General features: G+C 39.2%; 2 protein-coding genes across 2 annotated transcripts; both read left to right on the top strand.

The window, feature by feature from the left end:
- Positions 1–2,805: 2,805 nt before the first annotated feature.
- prkar2b (protein kinase cAMP-dependent type II regulatory subunit beta) lies at positions 2,806–10,053 on the top strand (the record flags this gene model as incomplete). The annotated part of the gene is made up of 11 exons (XM_083917050.1): positions 2,806–3,085; positions 4,158–4,193; positions 5,096–5,148; positions 5,393–5,476; positions 5,719–5,825; positions 6,009–6,162; positions 8,403–8,504; positions 8,594–8,668; positions 9,484–9,552; positions 9,648–9,783; positions 9,920–10,053. The coding sequence occupies exons 1-11, from the start codon at positions 2,821–2,823 to the stop codon at positions 10,051–10,053; spliced, it is 1,215 nt and encodes a 404-aa protein (XP_083773176.1). The 5' UTR covers positions 2,806–2,820.
- Positions 10,054–11,768: 1,715 nt separating this feature from the next.
- On the top strand, positions 11,769–19,069 carry hbp1 (HMG-box transcription factor 1). The gene is made up of 11 exons (XM_083916275.1): positions 11,769–11,819; positions 13,124–13,284; positions 13,376–13,556; positions 13,684–13,804; positions 13,896–14,010; positions 14,743–14,861; positions 15,204–15,360; positions 15,573–15,717; positions 16,409–16,696; positions 17,839–17,980; positions 18,091–19,069. The coding sequence occupies exons 2-11, from the start codon at positions 13,212–13,214 to the stop codon at positions 18,106–18,108; spliced, it is 1,359 nt and encodes a 452-aa protein (XP_083772401.1). The 5' UTR covers positions 11,769–11,819; positions 13,124–13,211; the 3' UTR covers positions 18,109–19,069.
- The last annotated feature ends 1,512 nt before the right edge of the window (positions 19,070–20,581 follow it).

The following is a 20,581-nucleotide window of genomic DNA, read 5'->3' as shown; positions in this document are numbered from 1 at the left end:
CATTTCTTATCAACCTGTGGTTGGTAACAACTCTGAAATGTGATATGAGAAAATCATATGAGCTTACCTCAACATCTCTCTGTTGTGGAAACATGTAAGACATTATTGAACCTCAGGAGCAAAAAATTACTTTATTGTTTTACACCTTTTGAAAAACATTGTGTGAAATATAACCTGCTGCATCTAGACACTTGTAGTTATGCTTGTGATTCCAGTCGACTGTATTGTCTATACCAGCATAATACTAAAAAGGAGAGGAAATTATTTTTTTTTACATAATGCCACATACCATGAGATAAAAATGTTAACCCATCTCCTGAATAGTAACATGTTGTCCACTTCCCTCCTCTGCTCAAAGCATCTTGTATTCCTTCCAACACATTAAGTCTGCAGGAAATGGATCAGCAGGTGTTTTCCATTGTTTAATGGATCATCTGACTAAACACCAAAATGATTTGACTTGAGAAAATAACATTGAATTAGCTTATTATATTTTAACATTGCATTACAAGATCATGTCCAGTAGATGGCACAGTCACTTGCATCTTGAAAAAATGAATGGCACTGTGTTCATAAGGAACTGCAGATTTGTTGTATTGAATTGCATTAGTTTTAGCTGTTAAAAGATGTTAACCATATACAAAGCTATTCATTCCTTCCTTATTGCATTTGCAAACGTCAATCCAAACTATTATTGCAACATAGATTCAGAAATGTTTAAATGTAATAATTCCACAGCTGCAAGCACCATTGGTCTGTTGAGAAGCATTAAGCATGAACAATCTTCAGGATCTACGGTTCAGGGAGCAATGTTGATGCACGGTGCTTCTTCTGTACTAACAACTGTCTATGATGTCTTCATACACAGCAGGTACCAATATGGCGTTGTACTGCATACGTCCAAATCAAAAAGGTCTTGCATAGTGAGTTCGGGAGCCAGCAAGAGCGTTGCATTACTGGTCAGTCCACAGGCATGCTCCCATATGTTCGCCTGATTAAGAAAATGATGTGCTGTCTTAATAAAAGGTGACAGATATGGGCCACAGCAGGGGGAAGGGTTTCAAAGCGGAGCCACAAACAACCATGGCAGAAAATAGCTGTGCTCTTTTGGTAGAATTGTTTTTTGGTCAAGTGATTCCCTGCTGCTAACCTGTAGAATTGTTTCTTCATCTCTCTTTGCCTTGTGCTCTCTACTATCAAAGTCTGACACAGCGTGATAATCTCTTCAATGTGGTTCACACAAAGGAGGATTGTAGCCCGTTTGGCAATCTGAGATTGTTTCATACAGTAGCAGTGTCACCACCCACTCTCCCAAAACACTCACCTCAGAGCCTCTGACCAAAGGCTTCACTCTGTACCTAAATGCTCTGGTGACATGGCTATGGATGGGGATTTTATGGATTTCCTTTCATTCTGTCTTAGGATCTTGCTTTTGTCATTCACTAGAACACGCTGTTTTTTAAATGTGGCTCATCTGCATATCTATGCCAGTATTTCTTTTGAAGTGAAATGTCTGCTCCTGCTGTATAGGAGCTTGTCATCTCTGTGTTCACTATCATGAAAATGTGAATTTCATTTAATCTTTCCTTGTCTTCTCCTTTCTGTTGTTGTATTTCTCCCTGTCTTGTGTTTACAGTTGAGTTGAGTAACTTGAGAAGTTAAAGTTGAATGCACAAAGTTAGAGAGAGTTACCTGTTTTACAGGTCTAAGGGCAGGTGAATCCAAGAAATAAGGTTTTCTTCTATGGGGGAAGTGTAAAGGAAGGCTTCTGTTTGATCAATTTCAGAACCATAACTCGTTATTATACTGTTCAGTATTTTTAAAACCCAAATAGTGGCATCACTTGTCACAGTTTTTCCATGTAAAGAGCTCACTCAGATGTCTATATGAAATGTGTTGACTATCATGTTCATAGTCAGGTTCATTGCTAAGTAGGCTATTTTCCACATACAAGGACATTGTCTTGAGGAAATTGGAGCTTTCTGGCACCGTACAGTATTTGCCTAGAAGTCACAGTGTTCTGAAAGGTCCCACGACATCAAAATATGCCTCAGATTTATTTATGTTTCTCCCTCTGGAACAAGAAGTAGAACTAAACTGCTGGTGCTATTAAAGGCACACTCCCCCATAATGAGACTTTGTTTTATGGCTGTTAATTAGTTATACATGTGATCAATTCATTTGTAGTGCTCTTCCTGTACACTACAGCAGCTTTATTAATTTTTTGCCTGTTTTGATCGATTTTTTTTTTCTGCAAATAATTATCAATCTGTGGTAGCACCCCTTTTTTAACATTTAGCCAGATTTATATTGCTTGTTGTATTTCTAAGATTTTTTCAAATTTTTATTCTTCATGCAATTTTCCAAGATTTTGAACAGTGAAAATAAACAGATTAGTCAGCCATTACGAGATATTTAAAACTTAGGCTACTACAACACATTATAGGGCAATCCGACATCTCTCTCAGTGAAAATCGATCCCTGACTGATATACCCTAGGGTTTCTCTTCCCATCATTTGTATTTTGCAACTGACTGCAGTTTCTGCTGCTGCTCATACGCAATCCCTGGATAGGTGGTTGCCATGGTTTCCTGGGTCACATGCGTGGGTTTCCTGTAGCCAGAAGCAGCAGAAGATGCTTGGACGAGAAACCCAGAGCCATTTTCATTGAAGAAAAAAAGAGCGGATTCGTTGTGGATGGCTTGCTGACTGGGTGGTCTGCTTCATTTGGGGATCTTTTTTTTCTCAACTGTGTTGCTTTTGATTCATTCAAATTCGCAGCAAACCGGTTTTGTCCACATTCATAGACTGATAATAGGAATGAGTATAGAAATTCCTGAAGGACTGACGGAGCTGTTACAGAGCTTTACCGTGGAAGTGTTGAGGAATCAGCCCAGGGATTTGCTTGAGTTTGCGTTACAGTACTTCACCCAGCTGAAGGAAAGGGAGACCAAAGAGGCCTCATTTGGCAATGACCAAAATTCGGCCCCAAGACCTGGAAAAGCGGTCAATTTCATTGACGAAGCCATGCAGATCGATTCGGAAAACGGAGAGGACGACGACGATGATGACGAGGAATTCATAGGTAGGTTAATAGATTAACTAATGCATGTCAGGGGGATGTGTGATAGTGGATGTCCGCAATTCACTTAAAAGAATGCGCATGTATCGCTGTGTGCGCGGCTTCTGGTTCAGCGTGTGAGGACACACATTGAGCACTGATGCTCCAGCGTCCGCCACCTTGCATCCACCAGGGCTCTTGCCATATATGGTAACGGAGGCTGAATGATGGTTAATGAACGTGTCTTGGTCCTTATCTGTACAGACACGTTTTTGTGATTATAGACAGCACGACAGCTACAGGAAAAGATAGGACTATGTGTTTTCTAGACAGACCCTGCACCCATCCTGTAGGTCAGTTGATTATTTTCAGTTTCAGGTGTAGGCCTGATGGTTGGCCTACCCCTAATTATGTATACGAAATGTGACAAATCAGATGCAGGTAGAAAACTAACATCTGCTGTGATGCAAGCAATGCAAAAATATGACATTTACCACCCTAAAATAATATGTGCTTCCTAAACTGTGGTCATGTAACACAATGGTCCATGCAGTATTGCCGTAAGGTGCAGCAAGTAGCATAGCAACCAGGGCTCTGACACAGCATCCCAATGAGCGGTGTGGTCTGCAAGGCTGAATGCAAATGATTACATAAGGATAAATACACTATATACAGTCAGGTATTGTAGTATTGTATTTCGAATCACATGTGCCCCATCCCAGCTCCAGTGCCCTGTCTTAATGATATTCCAATGAGCCTCCTTGGACAACACTAGCTGACAGGCTATTAATGGATGATACCGCCTATCTAATGTATATTTCATACTGAGACTATTGTGTTGGAGCTGGGCACTTTATGCTGTTTTTCTCATTCAAATTTGATTAAAACAAACTTCAAAGCAGCTGTCATTATTCAGGTTTTACCCTAATGAATATGGCTCCGTAATGAGCACAGGGCTGGGTGTACTCCACTACATGTTACTGATGTAGAAACATTGTAACTAGACTCTTTACAGTAATGATTCAGTAACTCCTAGATAGCTTTATGGTAAAATGAAATCTAATATTAATATATGTTTTTTTTTAAACTTTTGCAGCCCCGGTAATAAACAGATTCATCAGAAGAGCATCAGGTGAGTTGTCATTCGCTGGGCTGTTTAAAGCCTCTTCTGTCAAGAGGAAAGGTCTGGAAAGTGTCGGTGCTGGAAACATATAAAACGTCTTTGACACAAAAATACGAAGACTGCGTCGATTTTGAAGTATTTTTCCATCTGTCTTTTCTCACTGTTGTCAGCTTAATATAATAGTGTCGATAGAGTTGGTGAAACCAAGTGTTGCTGTTACTGTCATGTGCTCATAGTTTGCACTCTGAATGTCAAACGTGCAGATATATCAATCCTAATACAGCTGACTTATTCTTGTGAAGCCCCATTGTTACTTTAATCACGTCACTCACTGACATTATTAACCAGGCTCGAGACAAAAGGAAGCATATTTCTTACCTCCTGTCACTTCAGATGGTAACATCCTCTACCAACTTGTATATAAAATAAAAATAGATTATATGGTATACCAAAATATGGTATGGATAAGTACTGATACAGAGGCATATATATTTTATCAACAAGGTTTTGCAGAATCAGAGTAAATTTTCCCACATCTGTATATTTAAATATAAAACATTTTTCAATGTGTGTCCTGTAAGAATCTAGGTTTATTCAAGTAAAAGTTTGTTATGACTACAGTATCTTGCCGTCAGAACACAGGAAGCATCCCTCTAAAGCCCCACACTCAAGATGAGAAAAGTTGTGTTTATTGAAAGATTTATTGCATGAAACCACTGAATCATCGCAGGGATTTGGCTCTTTAATGTGAAAGTTGGACTGCTAGCTCACTTGAATATGTAGCTTTATTATTTGGTGTATCAGTACAGTTGTTGTTTCTAAAGGTTCTGTCTTTGAGCAATTGTTCTGATGAATTTGCTGTCTGGTAGTGAGTGTCCAGTTCATTAGTTTGTTGATCTTCTGTCACGCAGTCTGTGCTGAAGCGTTCAATCCTGATGAAGATGATGAGGATAAAGAGCCAAGGGTAAACTGTGTTTCTTACCATAAAGATACACACTATTATTTGTAGCTCTGAATCTAAATCAAACAGGCAACATTACAACGTTTTCTGTATGTGTTTTAAAGTGTATGTCGTCATTCTATTGTCTTGCTGAACTGTATAGCACTTTGCCCGACCGTTGGTCGTTTAAAATGTGCTCTATAAATAAAGTTTGATTTGATTTGATTTGAAAGGGTCGCATCAAAAAGACCTGTGTTTCAATTTTTAGGTCACCTACCCAAAAACCGATGAGCAGAGACGGAGACTACAGGAAGCATGTTGGGACATTCTTTTCTTCAAGAATTTGGATCCGGTGAATGGATTATTCTATAAGCACTCTGTACTTCTCTGGTTTGTGCTCTGCCATCTCTTAAATTACACAAAGGAGAACATGGCTGGAGGCCAGAATCTTTTGCCACAGCTCAGTGCACTATGCATGATTTGCAAAGATGGTTATTGTTCAAGTAGCTGAAACAGCACGTTGGGTGGATTCTGGATGATTGTTGCAATGTGTGAAAAACATAAATTTGAGTGATATTTTTCACACCATCTCAGGAAGAGATGTCTCAGGTGCTGGATGCCATGTTTGAGAAGTTCTTCACTGAAGGGGAGCACATCATTGATCAAGATGATGATGGGGACAACTTTTATGTTATTGAAAGGTGATCATTGATTGATTTTGTATTGATTGTTATGTATAACTTTGAAAATGAATGAATTTGTGAAATAATCCGTATAATCAATGTTTCCTGCTGTCTTAATATTTCAGGACACACAATGTGTACTCTTTACCATATGTTTATATTTTCTCAGATTTTCTGTTTTTCCTTTGTATGTTCTTTCAGTGGGACGTTTAACATTTTCGTGAAGGTTGATGGCGCGGACAAGCTGGTAGGCTGCTATGACAACCGAGGAAGCTTTGGAGAACTAGCGTTGATGTACAACACCCCCAGGGCAGCCACAATAATTGCCACCTCGCCTGGAGCCCTTTGGTGCCTAGTGAGTAAACCATTAAATCCTCATGCACGAGCACAGTTGGCTCCGTGCTCAGGTCTTTGTAACCCACTGTGCTGTCAGTTGTCATGATTTACAGTAAATATCCTGTGGTCCGTGACAGTGTTGGCACTATAGCTGAGATCAGGACTGAGTAATATGCCGTATAAAACCCACTGAATGAAACAAAGAGTTAGAGAGCACTAATTAATCATGCCCCTGGATATGAATTTACATGTTCATTAATGCTTAGATTAAAGCTAATGAATGTGCAAACTAAAATTGAAAAATATATATTTATGAATGAAATAAAGGCCCATTCAGAGAGGTCGAGACAAATAAGTCCAGACTTATCGGTTTCAGCAAGTCAGTACCTCAGATGAACTTAGGTAGTTATAAATGATCGAACTAGGGTTATCAACACCATCATGGAGAAGACACAAGTTGAGGTGAAAACAAAGCAAGATTGCTATTTTTTAAGTAAAATTTCAGTAATTTGGTTTAACAACATCCAACTGCCATATAAATTGTGTCCAGAACAGCTGTTGTAAATATTCAGTTGCTACTTGATCTGTAAAGCAGCTTGTTTATTAATGACTCAGTCTGGCTCGTGTCCTTAAACTGTGGGTAACAGCTTTGTTATGTCATCTGTGTGCGAACCGGGCAGATTGCAGCTGTATCCCTTGTTGTCCTGGGTACTTGTAGTGCCTGTTTGAGTCTGTGAACAAGCCACCAGACCTGTTCAACTGACAGTCCCCAGAGGTAGAGGAGGATAGTACTGCTGAAGGGCTTCTGAGCAATAGCAATAGCAACAATAGCAGAAACTTGAATTAAAGAGTCTGATTTAGGTCGGGGATTTGAACTGTATATGATTAAGCTGGTGGCAGCCTGACTGGATATCCTAGGGGAATTTTTCTTTCTTTGTTTTTTATTTAAATTTTTTTTAGATATTTATGATATGTTTGACATATAAGTTTACAAGTTTAGTTTATTTGAAAACAGGGACAGTGCACATTAATAACATTTCTGTAAATGCGCCAGAATTAGCCAAGAGGCTATTTTTCATCTGTAGTTCCTAGACAGATGTTAAAGTCACCCTAAAAACAGAACAGAATATAGAAATTAGAAAAAATTAGATTAACATTACAAAGTCACTAGCCAGGGCTAGTAAATTCAGACAACCCAAAATACATAAAAAGGTATGACCTAAGGAATTGGGAAAGTGGGAACAACAGTAAAATCTCCTCAAACTACTATATCTCTGAAGTATCTCTTTAACCTAATCACACACATTTACAATATTTATAATATTTTTCCACTTTCATACACTGAGTCTCTCCTAAATGGTTTGGAGCTCGCCTGAGGAGGTCCTTCTCCCACTTAGAAAACCTCTGTCTTAGGGCCTAGGACTGACTCTACTGACCACTTTACCATAAGGTTAATGGTTATTGGTAGGGACATTTTCCCCCAGCTAGAAGGCGCTGTGGTCAACTGCCTGTGTTTCCTACTGTACCGTATTTAACTATCTACCACTGCATGTTGTCATCTAATATGACGCTGGTGAGTTACAGGAGGTACCCAGAAAAATGGAAAAGAGTTTATTTTCACTAGTTAAGAAGTGAGCCCAACGTGAGTAGGAGTCATGAAAGTGACTATTATGATCGTAGGTTTCACTTCCTTCACAGTAATCCCCTCAACTGTAGTACAAAACTGGTTTTGATCATAATCAACAACTAAAATGTCTTCAGATGGAGATCCCTGAAGTGAAATCCTTTCAAATGTTGGTCTGTGGCCAAATGCATATCAATTCAGGAAAGAAAAAGGTTAAGCACCAGTGGTCTAAACTATATATCACGCTTCTGAAATAGCATACCACTGAGATATTTCTAATGGTTTATCACAAAGAGAAGCAGAACGCCATGAGCACATGTTTGCTGAATTATTCTGAGTAGTGTTATGGTTCAGTTTGCAGGAGATACTCTGCTTACTTAAAAACAGCGACCCCTACTGCTAGATGTCATTTGGTGAAAGGGTGCCAGAACAGTCTCGAACTGTAGGGAAAATGTGAATGAGTATTACTACAAAGCCATTCTGACTTTTAAAGAGGGATTTCTCAAAATGTGTATTATGAGTTGTCAAAAATAGTGGAAGATGTTACAGGAATATATATATATAACAACACACTGAGGCAGGGATCTGTTAACATGAACCCAAACGTTTTCCTTTTATTTGTTTCTGTGTTTCAGGATCGTCTGACATTCAGGAGGATTATAGTGAAGAACAATGCCAAGAAAAGGAGGCTGTATGAGGCATTCATTGAAACGCTACCACTGCTTACATCATTAGAGGTTAAGATTAGCTTTGTCCTTCAGTGTGAATAAAAAGGGCAATATGCATTTACAGTAAGAGTATCAACCAAATATCCTTTCATCCACAGCTCTCAGAGAGAATGAAGGTAGTGGATGTAATATCCACCAAGGTGTACAGCGATTCACAGCAGATTATTGCTCAGGTGATGAATGTCTTTTTATGATCTCTTCTTGGATTGATGCTTTCATTTTCTGCTGTTATACAGCATTCTTGAACATTGAGTCACACTGATGTTACGTTAGTGAAAGATCCAGTTCTTTTGGTGTGAACAAAGGGAACCAAGTCATACTTGTGAGCTGTCTTTTTTAATATTGTGCCCAAATTGAATTGCCTGCCCTAGATCCTCAGTGCCAGATTCATGCATGCATGAGTGCTTCTTAACATGTCCGCCTCCTCCTGTGGCTGTGACAGTGACAGGAGCAGCGGGCTGAAGGATGTACAGACAGCTATACTGAAAACACACCAAACGCTTTTATTGACACTTTTATCCAACATTCTTGACAGGCAGATGTATGTGCATGACGCCTGGCGCCTTAGACATTCGCAGATAAATAGTGACCCCCATTCCTTAAAAAAGCATTTCAAAAATAATGATGAACGGCTCTCGGGGAGGAACAGGGTAAAATATCTGGCTCCCATCAAGGAGCTGTAATTCCCATCACTAGTGGCTTATATTGGGTGGCAGTAGCTCAGTCTTCAGGGATTTGACCTGGGAGCTGGAGAGTTGCTTGTTCAAGTCCCACGTCGGGGCCAAGTATAGAGGCGGATCGGTAGGAGGGGTATCACTTCAACCCCCGACTGCCGAGCTGCCCCTCCCCGACATCTCTCTTTTTGATGCATGTGTATCGGTCCTGTTTGCATGTGTGTGTAATGTGAAAAATAACAGAGTGAAAAAAATAAATGACCACATTAGGAATCAAATTTGTCTTCTAACTATTTTTGTGCTTTGTATTACAGGATGATTTAGCAGATAGCTTCTACATTGTTGAGTCTGGCCAAGTTAGAATCACCATGAAAAGAAGCAGGGTTTGTTTTCCCAGTTTATCCTAATTTTTTAAGTGTAACCAAAACCTTCATGTGTTTGTACTGGTATGTTATAGTGTGCATTTCTTTCTTGCCAGACGAAAAAAGACCAGGAGGATGAGGAGGTGGATATCGCCACATGCTCTAGGGGCCAGTATTTTGGGGAGCTGGCGCTTGTCACAAACAAGCCCAGAGCTGCATCAGCCTATGCTGTGGGATGCGTCAAATGCTTGGGTATATTTTGTGAAATCTTGTGAATGTTTGGGTATATATTGTGCAATATGAATATTCAGTTATTGTATTGTGTTGTAAACTTCTCAGTATACACCTTATTATTACTAACTTTTTATCTTTTGTTCTTTTTTGTCAGTCATGGATGTCAAAGCATTTGAGAGATTGCTGGGCCCCTGCATGGACATCATGAAGAGAAACATTGCTAACTATGAGGAGCAGCTGGTGACCCTGTTTGGAAGTAGCACTGAGATTGAGCACCAAAGTGCATGATACAGCTCCAATGGACTATAAATCAGTGGATGAAAATAAAGAGGCCTGTATAGATGTTTTCCCCCATTATCACTAAAACAAATTTTCTTACAACAAATGTGAATATCCACTTCAATATTTGTGTGTCAGATGAATAACACAGACATGATCCGAAACAGTCAGAATCCCATATGGAATGGCCACAGCAGTTAAGACGAAAGTAAAGTAAGCCAAAGCGGAGTTACTTATTGCTTGTTTGAACTAGATTCCTCACAACTCCCACCTAAAAAATGTAAGTGTACATTTTACTTGTCAGTGTCGGATGCATTATTTGTTTGTATATTGAACACTTTTGTTAACACTCACCATTTCTCCACAGTATTATAGTTACACCTACAGTATGATATTGTTTGTACATTTCTAAACATTGTTTGCCAAAATCACATGCCAAAGCTTATTTCTTACTGGATAATTGTGAGCAAATATGTCACAATCTCTTGTCATATTTTGCAAGAGAACTTAACACTCACAGCATGAGGCGCACTGGCACAGCAACAAAAGTGCCCCAACATGAGAAAGGATTAACAATTTGTAATTTGATAAGATATTTTACATTTTGATCACAACAGAATGCATACTTGGCAGTACTTTAACATTTTTTTTTTTACTAAGTACATCTCTGTTTATCATAAGATTTAACTCCTTGAAAACATGTTCATAAACTGTATATCATTGTTGGTTAGCGTGTTTGTGGCTGTTAGCCTAATACTATGCTTTTGCAAAAAACAAACTTCAGACAGATAGCTGATAGTTTTGTAAGAACATACAACACATTGCTGTACGGTTTGAAACTGAGTATTTACTGTTATTATATAGGCCCAACTTTAATTTAATAAGTTGCCCCACTAGACTGTAGTCATAGGTAGTTTCTTGAAACAATTGATTTTCCTGTGTTTTTGTGTAAAACTTAAGTCATATTGTTTTTGTGTCGGTGAAACATAGCCTACATTATGATTATGACATCCATTATTGCTGTCTACCTCTGCCAACAACTTTTACTGTTTGGAAACACATCTTCTGATGTTCCTTCAACAAGAATCTAAAGTATATATCTTCTTCTCTCTCTTTTTGAAATTAATACTTGAAGTATTCTGTATTTTGTCTGTGGTTTACTGCAGCTTGATTTGTTTAAAGCTGGTTTAACATTTAAACATTCTGAATTTATTTCCCCCTTTGTGCAGGTAGTGCTGGTAATTTTTGAAGGCAATCCCGTAATATTGGCTGAAAGAAATGTATGTTTCACTTTTCTTGTCAATAAAGAACATTTTTATATTTGCCTGTCATAACTATTTGGAAACGCATACTTTTGAAGGTTCTCCATTCATTCACCATTCATTCATTCTTAGTTATTCATTTGTTCATTCAATATATCTGCAGTTAAACTGTTAAAGCGAATTAATTACAGAGCAAGTGACAATCTAGAAAGCAATATGAGAAAATACTTCTTGCTGTAGTTACAGCATTACAGATAAAAACATGAATGTATTGTTCCTGATAGTGCCAATCAGCTGTTACTGGGTAGTAACAGGCATGTACGTTCATCCAATCATACGATGATCAACAAACTAAGCCCCGCCTTCAGTATGTTTCTCAGCGGTATTGACCAATAGCATGACTGTATGTCTGTTATCGATGTTCTTATTCACCAATAGGAATCCTTCTCTTGGAAACATTCATCGCCACCCTTCGAGTGAAAGCCAGAGAGTTTCTCGATGGCGACAGGTTTGGTGAGTGGGAAGTTGACTATTTGTTTTTTTCGAATAAAAGAAGGGTTCAAACTAAACTTTAACTTGAGCTTTGGGTTTTCCGTGTCTTTGCATCTCTACCGTGGGGTTTTAGTGCGGTTGTCACGCTTTTATTTGACGTCGAATGACAGATTGAGCTCGATGATGTTTTTTTTTTTCCTCGCTGTGACGCTTGTTTTGGCGAAAATAAGTCAACCCGACAGCAGTTTTGTGTAGCAGAGCGAGTCCTTCTTTTTTCAAACTCTGCTTTGACTCGTGTAAAATATGTCGTCTAAAGGCCTCTCTGTGTTTTCGTGTCATTCATTTTGAACGGGGCAGAGGTTGCGTCATGCCTCAACTTGTTGACATTCTTTTGTTTACAGTCCCGACAGCCTCTGGGTCTGAGCTGAGGACACTGCTGCAGCTTTTTGAGGAGTGGGGAAACTGTAGGCCCGAGCTCCAAACTGTATTTTTGTACATGGTGATACTTTTGAAACGTTGTTTTAACAGTATGATTAGTATGTCCGCGTTCACAAAGTCAAAGCAACGGTTTGTCAGTGTGCAGCGACCGTCGATCGGCTGTCAGAACGCAAATAACCGTTATAGTTCTTTCTTGTAAACGGATTAAACGATGTCCTCAGCTCAGTCGATATGTTTTTACGACATTTTTACTTTGGCATTTTGAAGAAAGGACACATGATATTTAAATCTGGGTGCAGTATTTTTACCCAGTCATTGATATTCTTTCACATTTTTTCAACTTGGTGTTACCGAGCCTCTATATGCCACATTTACAAAAAACATTTCTGCTATTTTTCACTTTTGCTACGCAGTTATGAATGAATGAGCTCTGGTACGCATGCGCCAAAAATCCTTTTTAAGTTTATAAACAAGGCCTCCACGCATTGGGTCACATGACCAGCCACAGAGGTATACTGTGTCGGTTCAGAGACAAAGGATTACCTAAAGGCTGCCTTCTCCACCTTATTTATGCAATGCATGACATGTCTTGCTATGATAACGTGCCTTCTGGGGTATTTATTATTTACCGGGAGCGGAAACATTTTACATTTTACGTGCATTGTTTTATTTTACTTCAGAAATCCCTTCTGAATGAAACCCATAGGCCTATTGCTATCATGACGCCATATACAGGCATTCAGACGTATGCAATTGCAAATAATCCGTTTTGATTGACATATTATGGACGGTTATTGTTAAAGTCTAATTGAAAAAGAACTGTGCAGCAGTTTCACTTTGTTTGTGAAAGCTCTGATTTTGTCCCTCTTTGTTTTGCATAAAACCAGCTGATGTGGCAGAACATAATGATGGAAGCTGAATGATCTGCAGCCTGTAAAAAAAGAAAGAAAAAAGAGGAACTGCAACATTGTGAGAATGGACGAGTCTTTTGATCCACTCAAGTGCACCGAGGACCTGCCTTCCTCACCTGGGTGCCACATGGATTATGGTAAAATCTTAAACCTGCCTGAAGTTGCATTCTTTATTAAGTAAACTGAGCTTTTTCACATATATGGATATTACTGTTAACCTCTCCCTAGATGACATGCCCGAGCTGCAGGAGGTGGAGGAAGACCAGAGGTCTCCAGGGTTATTTCAGGTTGGGGCAGGAGTGTCTCACCAGGAGCTCAGCTGTTCCCCCAAAACAAACTGGCTCACTGAGCTGGCCAACATTGCCACCAGTCCTCAGAGCCCCCTGTTGAAGAGCGCCCCACATAAGAGGTAGCTCACTAATCTTGTGTGGTTGAGTACCCCTGCTGGCTCTGAACATCAGCATTACACGCAGCTATCTGTAAATTATAATTATCACTTTTTATAGTAATACCAATCTATTTTTTTTCTTCCTCAGATCATCTCCGGTCCACATCTTTGGAAATAGTAATAGTTTACATTCCTACGCTCGTCCCCCATTAGCCAGTAGCGCACCCAACCCGTCCAGATTCCACCTGAGGGAGCGCAGGCGTGTCAGGGTAACCTTTCACTTCCAGTGTCAACATTTGAAATCCTAAGAGTCATCCATTCCTGTTGACCCAGTAAGTATTTCATTATCATTTTTAACAGGCCAGCAGTGAATCGGAGTCCGGAGTTTTCTCAATGTCCTCATCTTTTTCTGATGATGAAGACATGGCCTGGTCTCACAACTGGCCCTCCACAGCCTGGCATTGCTTCCTTAAAGGTGCTTACACACTCATGTACATACTGTATGTATCCACTAGTGCACACACAGCCACTTAGACATTACTCACACATGCTGAGGTGAAATCTGAGCTTTTCTAAAAAATTCTTGAAAAAGAAAAAATGGTCTTGAGAATTTTGCCTCATAGCTTAAAGGCAAAATCCAGAGTCTGGTGTAAACATGTTAACCTGACTCTCGCCAGATGACATTAGTTCCGCCTTGCTTCTGTCTTGACTCCGCCTAGCTTCACTCAACCATCTGGATTCGCTCCATAGGAAAGTGATTAGAGGGTCCGCAAAAAATGGTCAGGCCAATCGGGACCGCCAGGCAGGGTTTTATAGATGTGACGTAGCGGAGAACACACTGGCGGCTCACATCGAGGAAGCAGACGTCAACATCGATGCTGCTATTTCATCCGTGTTGGCTTCTGTTGGTGGAAACTTTGTCGGCTGTTCTGTTTGGCTTTTCCCTGCGTCAGTCATCAGCGTCACAGATTGGTTTCGATGTGAGTGGTTGAAGTAGCACGTGAATAAAGATGACGGACAAGAGGTTAATCCAATCATATGCAAGGATTTTTGATAAGGCCCAGCCTCCTGAAATTACTTTCCTATGGAGCGATCCCAGATGTATGAGAGAAGCAAGGCGGAACAAAAGAGTCAGGTTAGTCAGTGTCTACTAACAACACACACAGTATATGCTTATTCATCGTGTCGCATTGTTGTTTAAATTCAGGAACTCGCCTGCGCTTCCATCGAGGTCATAATGTGGAGTGGCAAGAAGCTGATGAACTGGGTGATTCAGACGATGACTCGGATGATGAAACCATGATGCCGTCTTCCTCCTTTCTTAAGGTAGGCAACAAGTAGTCAGTTAAGTATGTCTTAAACATATTCCAGAGTATAGCAGATTCTTATGAAATAGTTTATCTTAGTTTAGTATTGCTTCATTGCTGACCAGATGAGTGCACGCTTCAGTGTGATAACAGTAGATGTAATAATAGCTTAATCGCCACAGGGTGGTAGCCATGCAAACAGTGAAGTGGAGGTACAGAAAGTGAATAAATATATTCATCCTTGATGATTTGCAGTGGTGGTCTCATTTAGTATCAGGAACCGAGTTGTTTATTAACACCAATTCTTCTCTGTTGGTAAGATCCCCACGCTCATCTTGCTGGTGTTCTGTTGCATTCACAGAGATATGGTTCAGAGGGGCTGAAGTTGGTGAGCCACGAAGAGACAATATCTTTTGGCCAGGCAGTTCTGAAACTGACCTTTGACCCTGGTTCACCCGATGCCGGCTTACTATCAGCTGAATGCCGATTGGATCACCCATTTTTTGTCAAAAATAAAGGTAAAATTAAAATATTTTTAGATTATTTCTGTTCAAATTCAGTACAAATATTGACTGCAGGTTGTGTTCTGCCAAATGTCAAAAACATATTTTATTGCACTATGTCATTGAACAAATGTTGTTTACCACATAAAAAAATAATATATTTTTTTACTTATATCAACAGCTGTATGATCAAAGTAATCTGTAATTTACCATCTGTGTTTCTTCAGGGTGGTCTTCCTTTTATCCGAGCCTTACTGTGATCCACCATGGGATCCCTTGCTATGAGATGCAGTTAGGCAATGTGTGCCTGCCACCAAACCACCCAGAAGCCATCAACTGCGATGACTCTGTCGTCTTTGATACCTTCAGAAGGTAAACTCATAAAATTAATGTGATCTTTTTTTGTGTAATCAAGAGACTTAAAGTTGCTATAATTGATATTTTTATAGAAAAATGTATAAAAGGACAATGTGAGATTTTGAAAGGGGTCGCTCCAAGCGATGCGATGTACAGAAGATTATCTTTATGCTTTACAGAGCTTTATAATACGTTTCAGCTCATTGTTTAGTGGTACGGCTACTTTACTGTTTGGATTCACTCTCACTGCTCTCATAGTGACATTCATGCCAACAAGCGTGTTTAAACCTGCAATCCCTTTTGTGTCCACTTGATTGCAGCAGAAACAAGTTATCACAGTATAAACGTAATCATCTACTGTTTTTCACATAAAAATAAGAATATAATTATGAGACTGGTGAGAATTAATCAAATCGGTAAAGCTGCGTAACAAATAGCTAAACAATGAGCTAAAACTCACTATAAATCTAGATTTATTTAGCATGTACACAGACGTGCACACACGCAAACACGCACGCACACACACACACCCAAGATTCCTCATCTAATCATCATTTTAAAATGGATTCATGACAGAATTTTAAAGTGACAAGGTGGTATTTCGTAACAGAGAATACATGCACAAATTAGAAAAAACAAAATTGCAGATGAAATACAACAGATCATAAAAATCAATATTGACGTCTGTCTCCCTTTTCTCCTGCAGTTATGACTTCACCCCGCTAGACTCCTCAGCGGTGTATGTTCTGAGCAGCATGGCTCGTCAGCGCAGGACCTCCTTGTCTAGCGGGGGTGCTGTCAGTCCAGACTGTGATAAACTGGAGCGCTCTAGCTCTCCACAACCCTCGACTGGCAAATCAAACAGGAGCCACACCTCAGGGACAGCCAGTAGTGCCACGCCCACAAAATGCAAGCGGCCAATGAATGCCTTCATGCTCTTTGCCAAGAAGTACAGAGTGGAGTACACACAGATGTATCCTGGGAAGGACAACAGGTATGCAGAAGTCACAGAGATCCAGTGCACTTTACAAAGTATTTTGTTGAGCATAATCATCTAGTTTAGGTTAATTAATTACTATATTAGTGTTACATCGTAGGGTATTGTCACATAAGCCTTCCTTTCAATTACATTTCTCTGTGTGCAGTCCTGAAAGAGAATGTGGTGTCATCTGTCCAATGTGGGTAATAAACATTGAGTGATCACAAACAGTAAGCACACCATGAGAGCAATTTTGAATTTTTGTAGTAGTACACTAGAGAAATGACTTCTCCAGGTTCAAACACACTGCGTCAGTGGGGGCCTTGGACCTGGAGATCGCAGCAAAACAACAGACACATGCCTGAATGAGAGAGGGAGTAAAGTTCATAGGACGGAAGTTTGGTAGGGAATAAGGGTGGAGGAACAGTGTGTATTGACAGTTTAAAAGCAGAGACACACTTAAGCCCTATACAGATGGGATTAGTTTTACATGGGGATGTGGGGTAAAATAGTCTTACCTCAGGACGTCTGTAATATAAATGGCCAATTTGCACGGCATTAAGAAATCCCTGTGTTCTACCAGAACCGGGAGGTGTGACTCAATTTTTTACACTGCCATCACCTCCCTGTCGCCATGTGCGTGCTACGTAGCTTCCTGTCCCTAATTCAGTTAGTTAATCATTTTAGCGACAATTAAGGCCCTTTACAAAGTATTTAAAGAGAGATATACTGCTCATTTTTTTATGGCATACTATATCATGATTTAATTTGGTATACTCTACTGTGACCTTTTTAAAATTACTTTTCATTTTTTGTGAAATATTATACTAGGACATTTTCTATGATTTTTACCTGACTTTTTTTAAATTTAATTTTTTTTTAAAAACATTTTCATGACATACAATACTCTATACTAGTGCATTTTTGTTACTTACTAAGCAATGTCTTTGCCATTTTGTTGATCACATACTTTGTGATGATTTTTTTACACCCAGGTTTTATAAGGGAGCTTAAGTCTAAAAAAACATGTGTGTTATTATTAAGTGTTATTCATTATTTCTCTCAAAAAAATAAAGAACGACATAGTTAGACAGATCCTATTAAGACAATATGTAATATTAAGCCCTTTATCTTCTGTCTCTCACCTTACACTCCAGAGCCATAAGTGTCATCCTGGGCGACAAGTGGAAGAAGATGAAGAATGAGGAGAGGAGGATGTACACCATGGAGGCCAAGGCTCTGGCAGAGGAGCAGAAAAGACTCAATCCAGACTGCTGGAAACGTAAAAGAACCAACTCAGTAAGGACCAAAGTCCCTGCACTATTTAATTTATTTTTTTTATAGCATCCACATTGTATGCTAACATTCCATGTTAAATTATAATTATCTTTCATGTCGTCTTTCAACAGGGTTCTCAGCAGACCTAGATAATCCCCCAGAAACCTCAGCTGCTGGCGCTTTGAAATGGAGAGGTGCTGGACTGAGTCTGATGGACTGCTTGAAGCCTCTTTGCTCTCCTGTATTCTTGAGACTCAACTGTGATGCTGATTTCACTTGCTTTTTGTAACCTTGAAACATTATTAGAAACCAACCAGAATTATGAACTATAAACAAAACATGTAATCTAATCACTAACAGTGCATATATTTTCTTATACCTTTAATGTCCAAGATACTTTATCCCCCTGAAAAAAGAATGGACCTCATTTATAACAGGTTATTTCATATTCAAGGTTGAAAAAATGAGAGCATGTGGTGCTATGCTTCAGTGCAGAAGGTGCAGTATACAACAGGTGTCTATTTATAATTGTAAAAAGGGGAATTTTAGCTAACTTTTTCACAATGGTTCAAATTGATTATATTTGTAAGATTCAATATATTGCACAGATCGGTAACCCTTTCATACATTTTTATACAGTATATATTCTGCAGCTGAACTTTTGCCAACAGTTTGTGATGCTGCCCTGCCAGGTTTTTAGATTTTTGCCCAACCACCCGGCCATACGACGAGAGGGCTTTCAGCATGTGGTGGTGGGTTTACACTCAGTCACAAAGCACTTCAGGCCTTCGCTGTAAGTGTTTGTTTCTTTTGCACTTTATATAAATATGTAATCTAATCCTATACAGCCATTGTATACTGGTGGAAACCATTTGTATAATACAGCTAGTATCATGACAGCCGTTTGACACAGTCATGGCCCAGTAGCCGGGTTCTGCTTTCAGATTGCTCTTGAATTTTAAGTGCTTTGTTCATAATGTACAGGTTTCACAGCCCCAACAACCTCTTGCACAAAATATGCTTGTATCATATTATAAATATTTTTTTTTTTTAAACTTGCATCTTATCCAAGTGTTCGGTTCTTTTTCATAAACTGTAATCACAACCTGTCTGGATGCTTGGCTCTTTGTTTGTTTGAATATGTGTTAACGTGTTTTTGCACGTTTTTCCTCATGAACAAGTGCTTTAAGTGAGACACTGAACCAGGCACATTTTATCTCAAGCTTTAAGAGCTCTTGAATATCCATTGATCCAAATGTCAGACCATTAAAGTCTGGTGTTTCCAGGTAACAACACTGTTAAAGTGTGTTTTATTCTTAGGTTTCTCTCTGCCTCATCAAAAAGACCACACACATATGGTAACAAAGTCCGCCCAAAGAAACAATTGTACAGAAGCAAGACTATTCACTCTGGGGTTGAATGAAGACAGTGTTAAAGGTTTTTAATTGAATTTTATAATCACTGGCATTTTCCCCTGGAGATGTAAAGGGATCTGAAAGGAAAGGAAAATGAAGCTTTTTTGAAGCTATCATGAGCTTTTAACTGGAATGTTTACAAGGAAGACTTAATTTACCTTGCAGCCTGGTGCTTGCACAATATTAAAGACATAAAAACAGTAAAACATGCAATATTGTCAATTTTAAGACAGTTTAGCCACGTCAAGTCATTTTTTATTTGTATAGCCTAACATCGCAAATTTGCCTCAAGAGCTTTACAAATTGTACGGCATAGGACACCCTCAATTTGTTTTCTTCGCTTCAGATGACTAAAAACTACCCAAACAAACCCCTTGAACGAGGGGGAAATCCTCAGGAAGAGGGATGCCTCTCCCAGGACAGACAGACGGGCAACACAAAGCCAGAGGGCGCCATCACTCTGTTTTTGTTCAGTGAAAGAAATGCCGCTTTCTCCCCACGATATAAACATCTCCTATCTCAATCCTCTCTTTGTAACAGACAACATGATCAAGGTCAACATGGAGATAACATCAAAAATACAGTATCTGTGGTTGAGGAATCTAAAACATGCTGCAGTTGCATTAAAATTAATGCAAAATGCAAATTATCTGCATTTTATCTTTTCTATAATTTGAGAAATAGGACATGTCTGAAATGATTTATGGACATTCATTGGGAAGTTATTGTTTCATGTTTATGAATGTCTTTAGGGCCCTACTAAAAATGTTATTATGAAAGGATGAGATTCATAGCACTGTAAGCCTCATGAAATAACAATGATCAACATCCTACAAGCCTCTCAAGCATAGGAATCTAATTAGAGCATTTCGATAACAGGCCGCTACAAAATTATCTGAGTTGGATACTTTGTTTGTTTGAGGAAATGGAAAGTTGTGTTGGATATGCTTCTGGCTCAACACTATTGCATGTTTTTTGGAGCACTAAAGAATAAAGTTACTGCCGTGAGAAATTAAAAGCATTTTTCAAATTTTGTCACAGTTTTGTAAATGAAAAAAATATGTCACTGTCATGAGGGAGATTACAAAATATTGATGCCGATTTGTCCATTCGTGACTTAACTGTGTGGATGCAGTGAAGCAGCATGGCGTGCTGCTGTGAAAATATTAATTTAAGGTCAGTTGGTGGCAACCTGATGAGAAAGGTG

The sequence above is a fragment of the Echiichthys vipera genome (assembly GCF_963691815.1).
Source record: "Echiichthys vipera genome assembly, chromosome: 7".
In the NCBI taxonomy this organism is placed as follows: Eukaryota; Metazoa; Chordata; class Actinopteri; order Perciformes; family Trachinidae; genus Echiichthys; species Echiichthys vipera.
Note: the sequence above shows the minus strand (reverse complement) of the source record. Positions and strands in the feature narration are given on the sequence as shown.

Excerpts from the sequence above, each read along its gene's own strand:
- hbp1 (XM_083916275.1), top strand. The coding sequence starts at position 13,212 with ATGGACGAGTCTTTTGATCCACTCAAGTGCACCGAGGACCTGCCTTCC. Across the intron at positions 14,011-14,742 it reads CTGGCATTGCTTCCTTAAAG|GAACTCGCCTGCGCTTCCAT; the intron begins GTGCTTACACAC and ends GTTTAAATTCAG. Across the intron at positions 15,718-16,408 it reads GTCTTTGATACCTTCAGAAG|TTATGACTTCACCCCGCTAG; the intron begins GTAAACTCATAA and ends TTTCTCCTGCAG.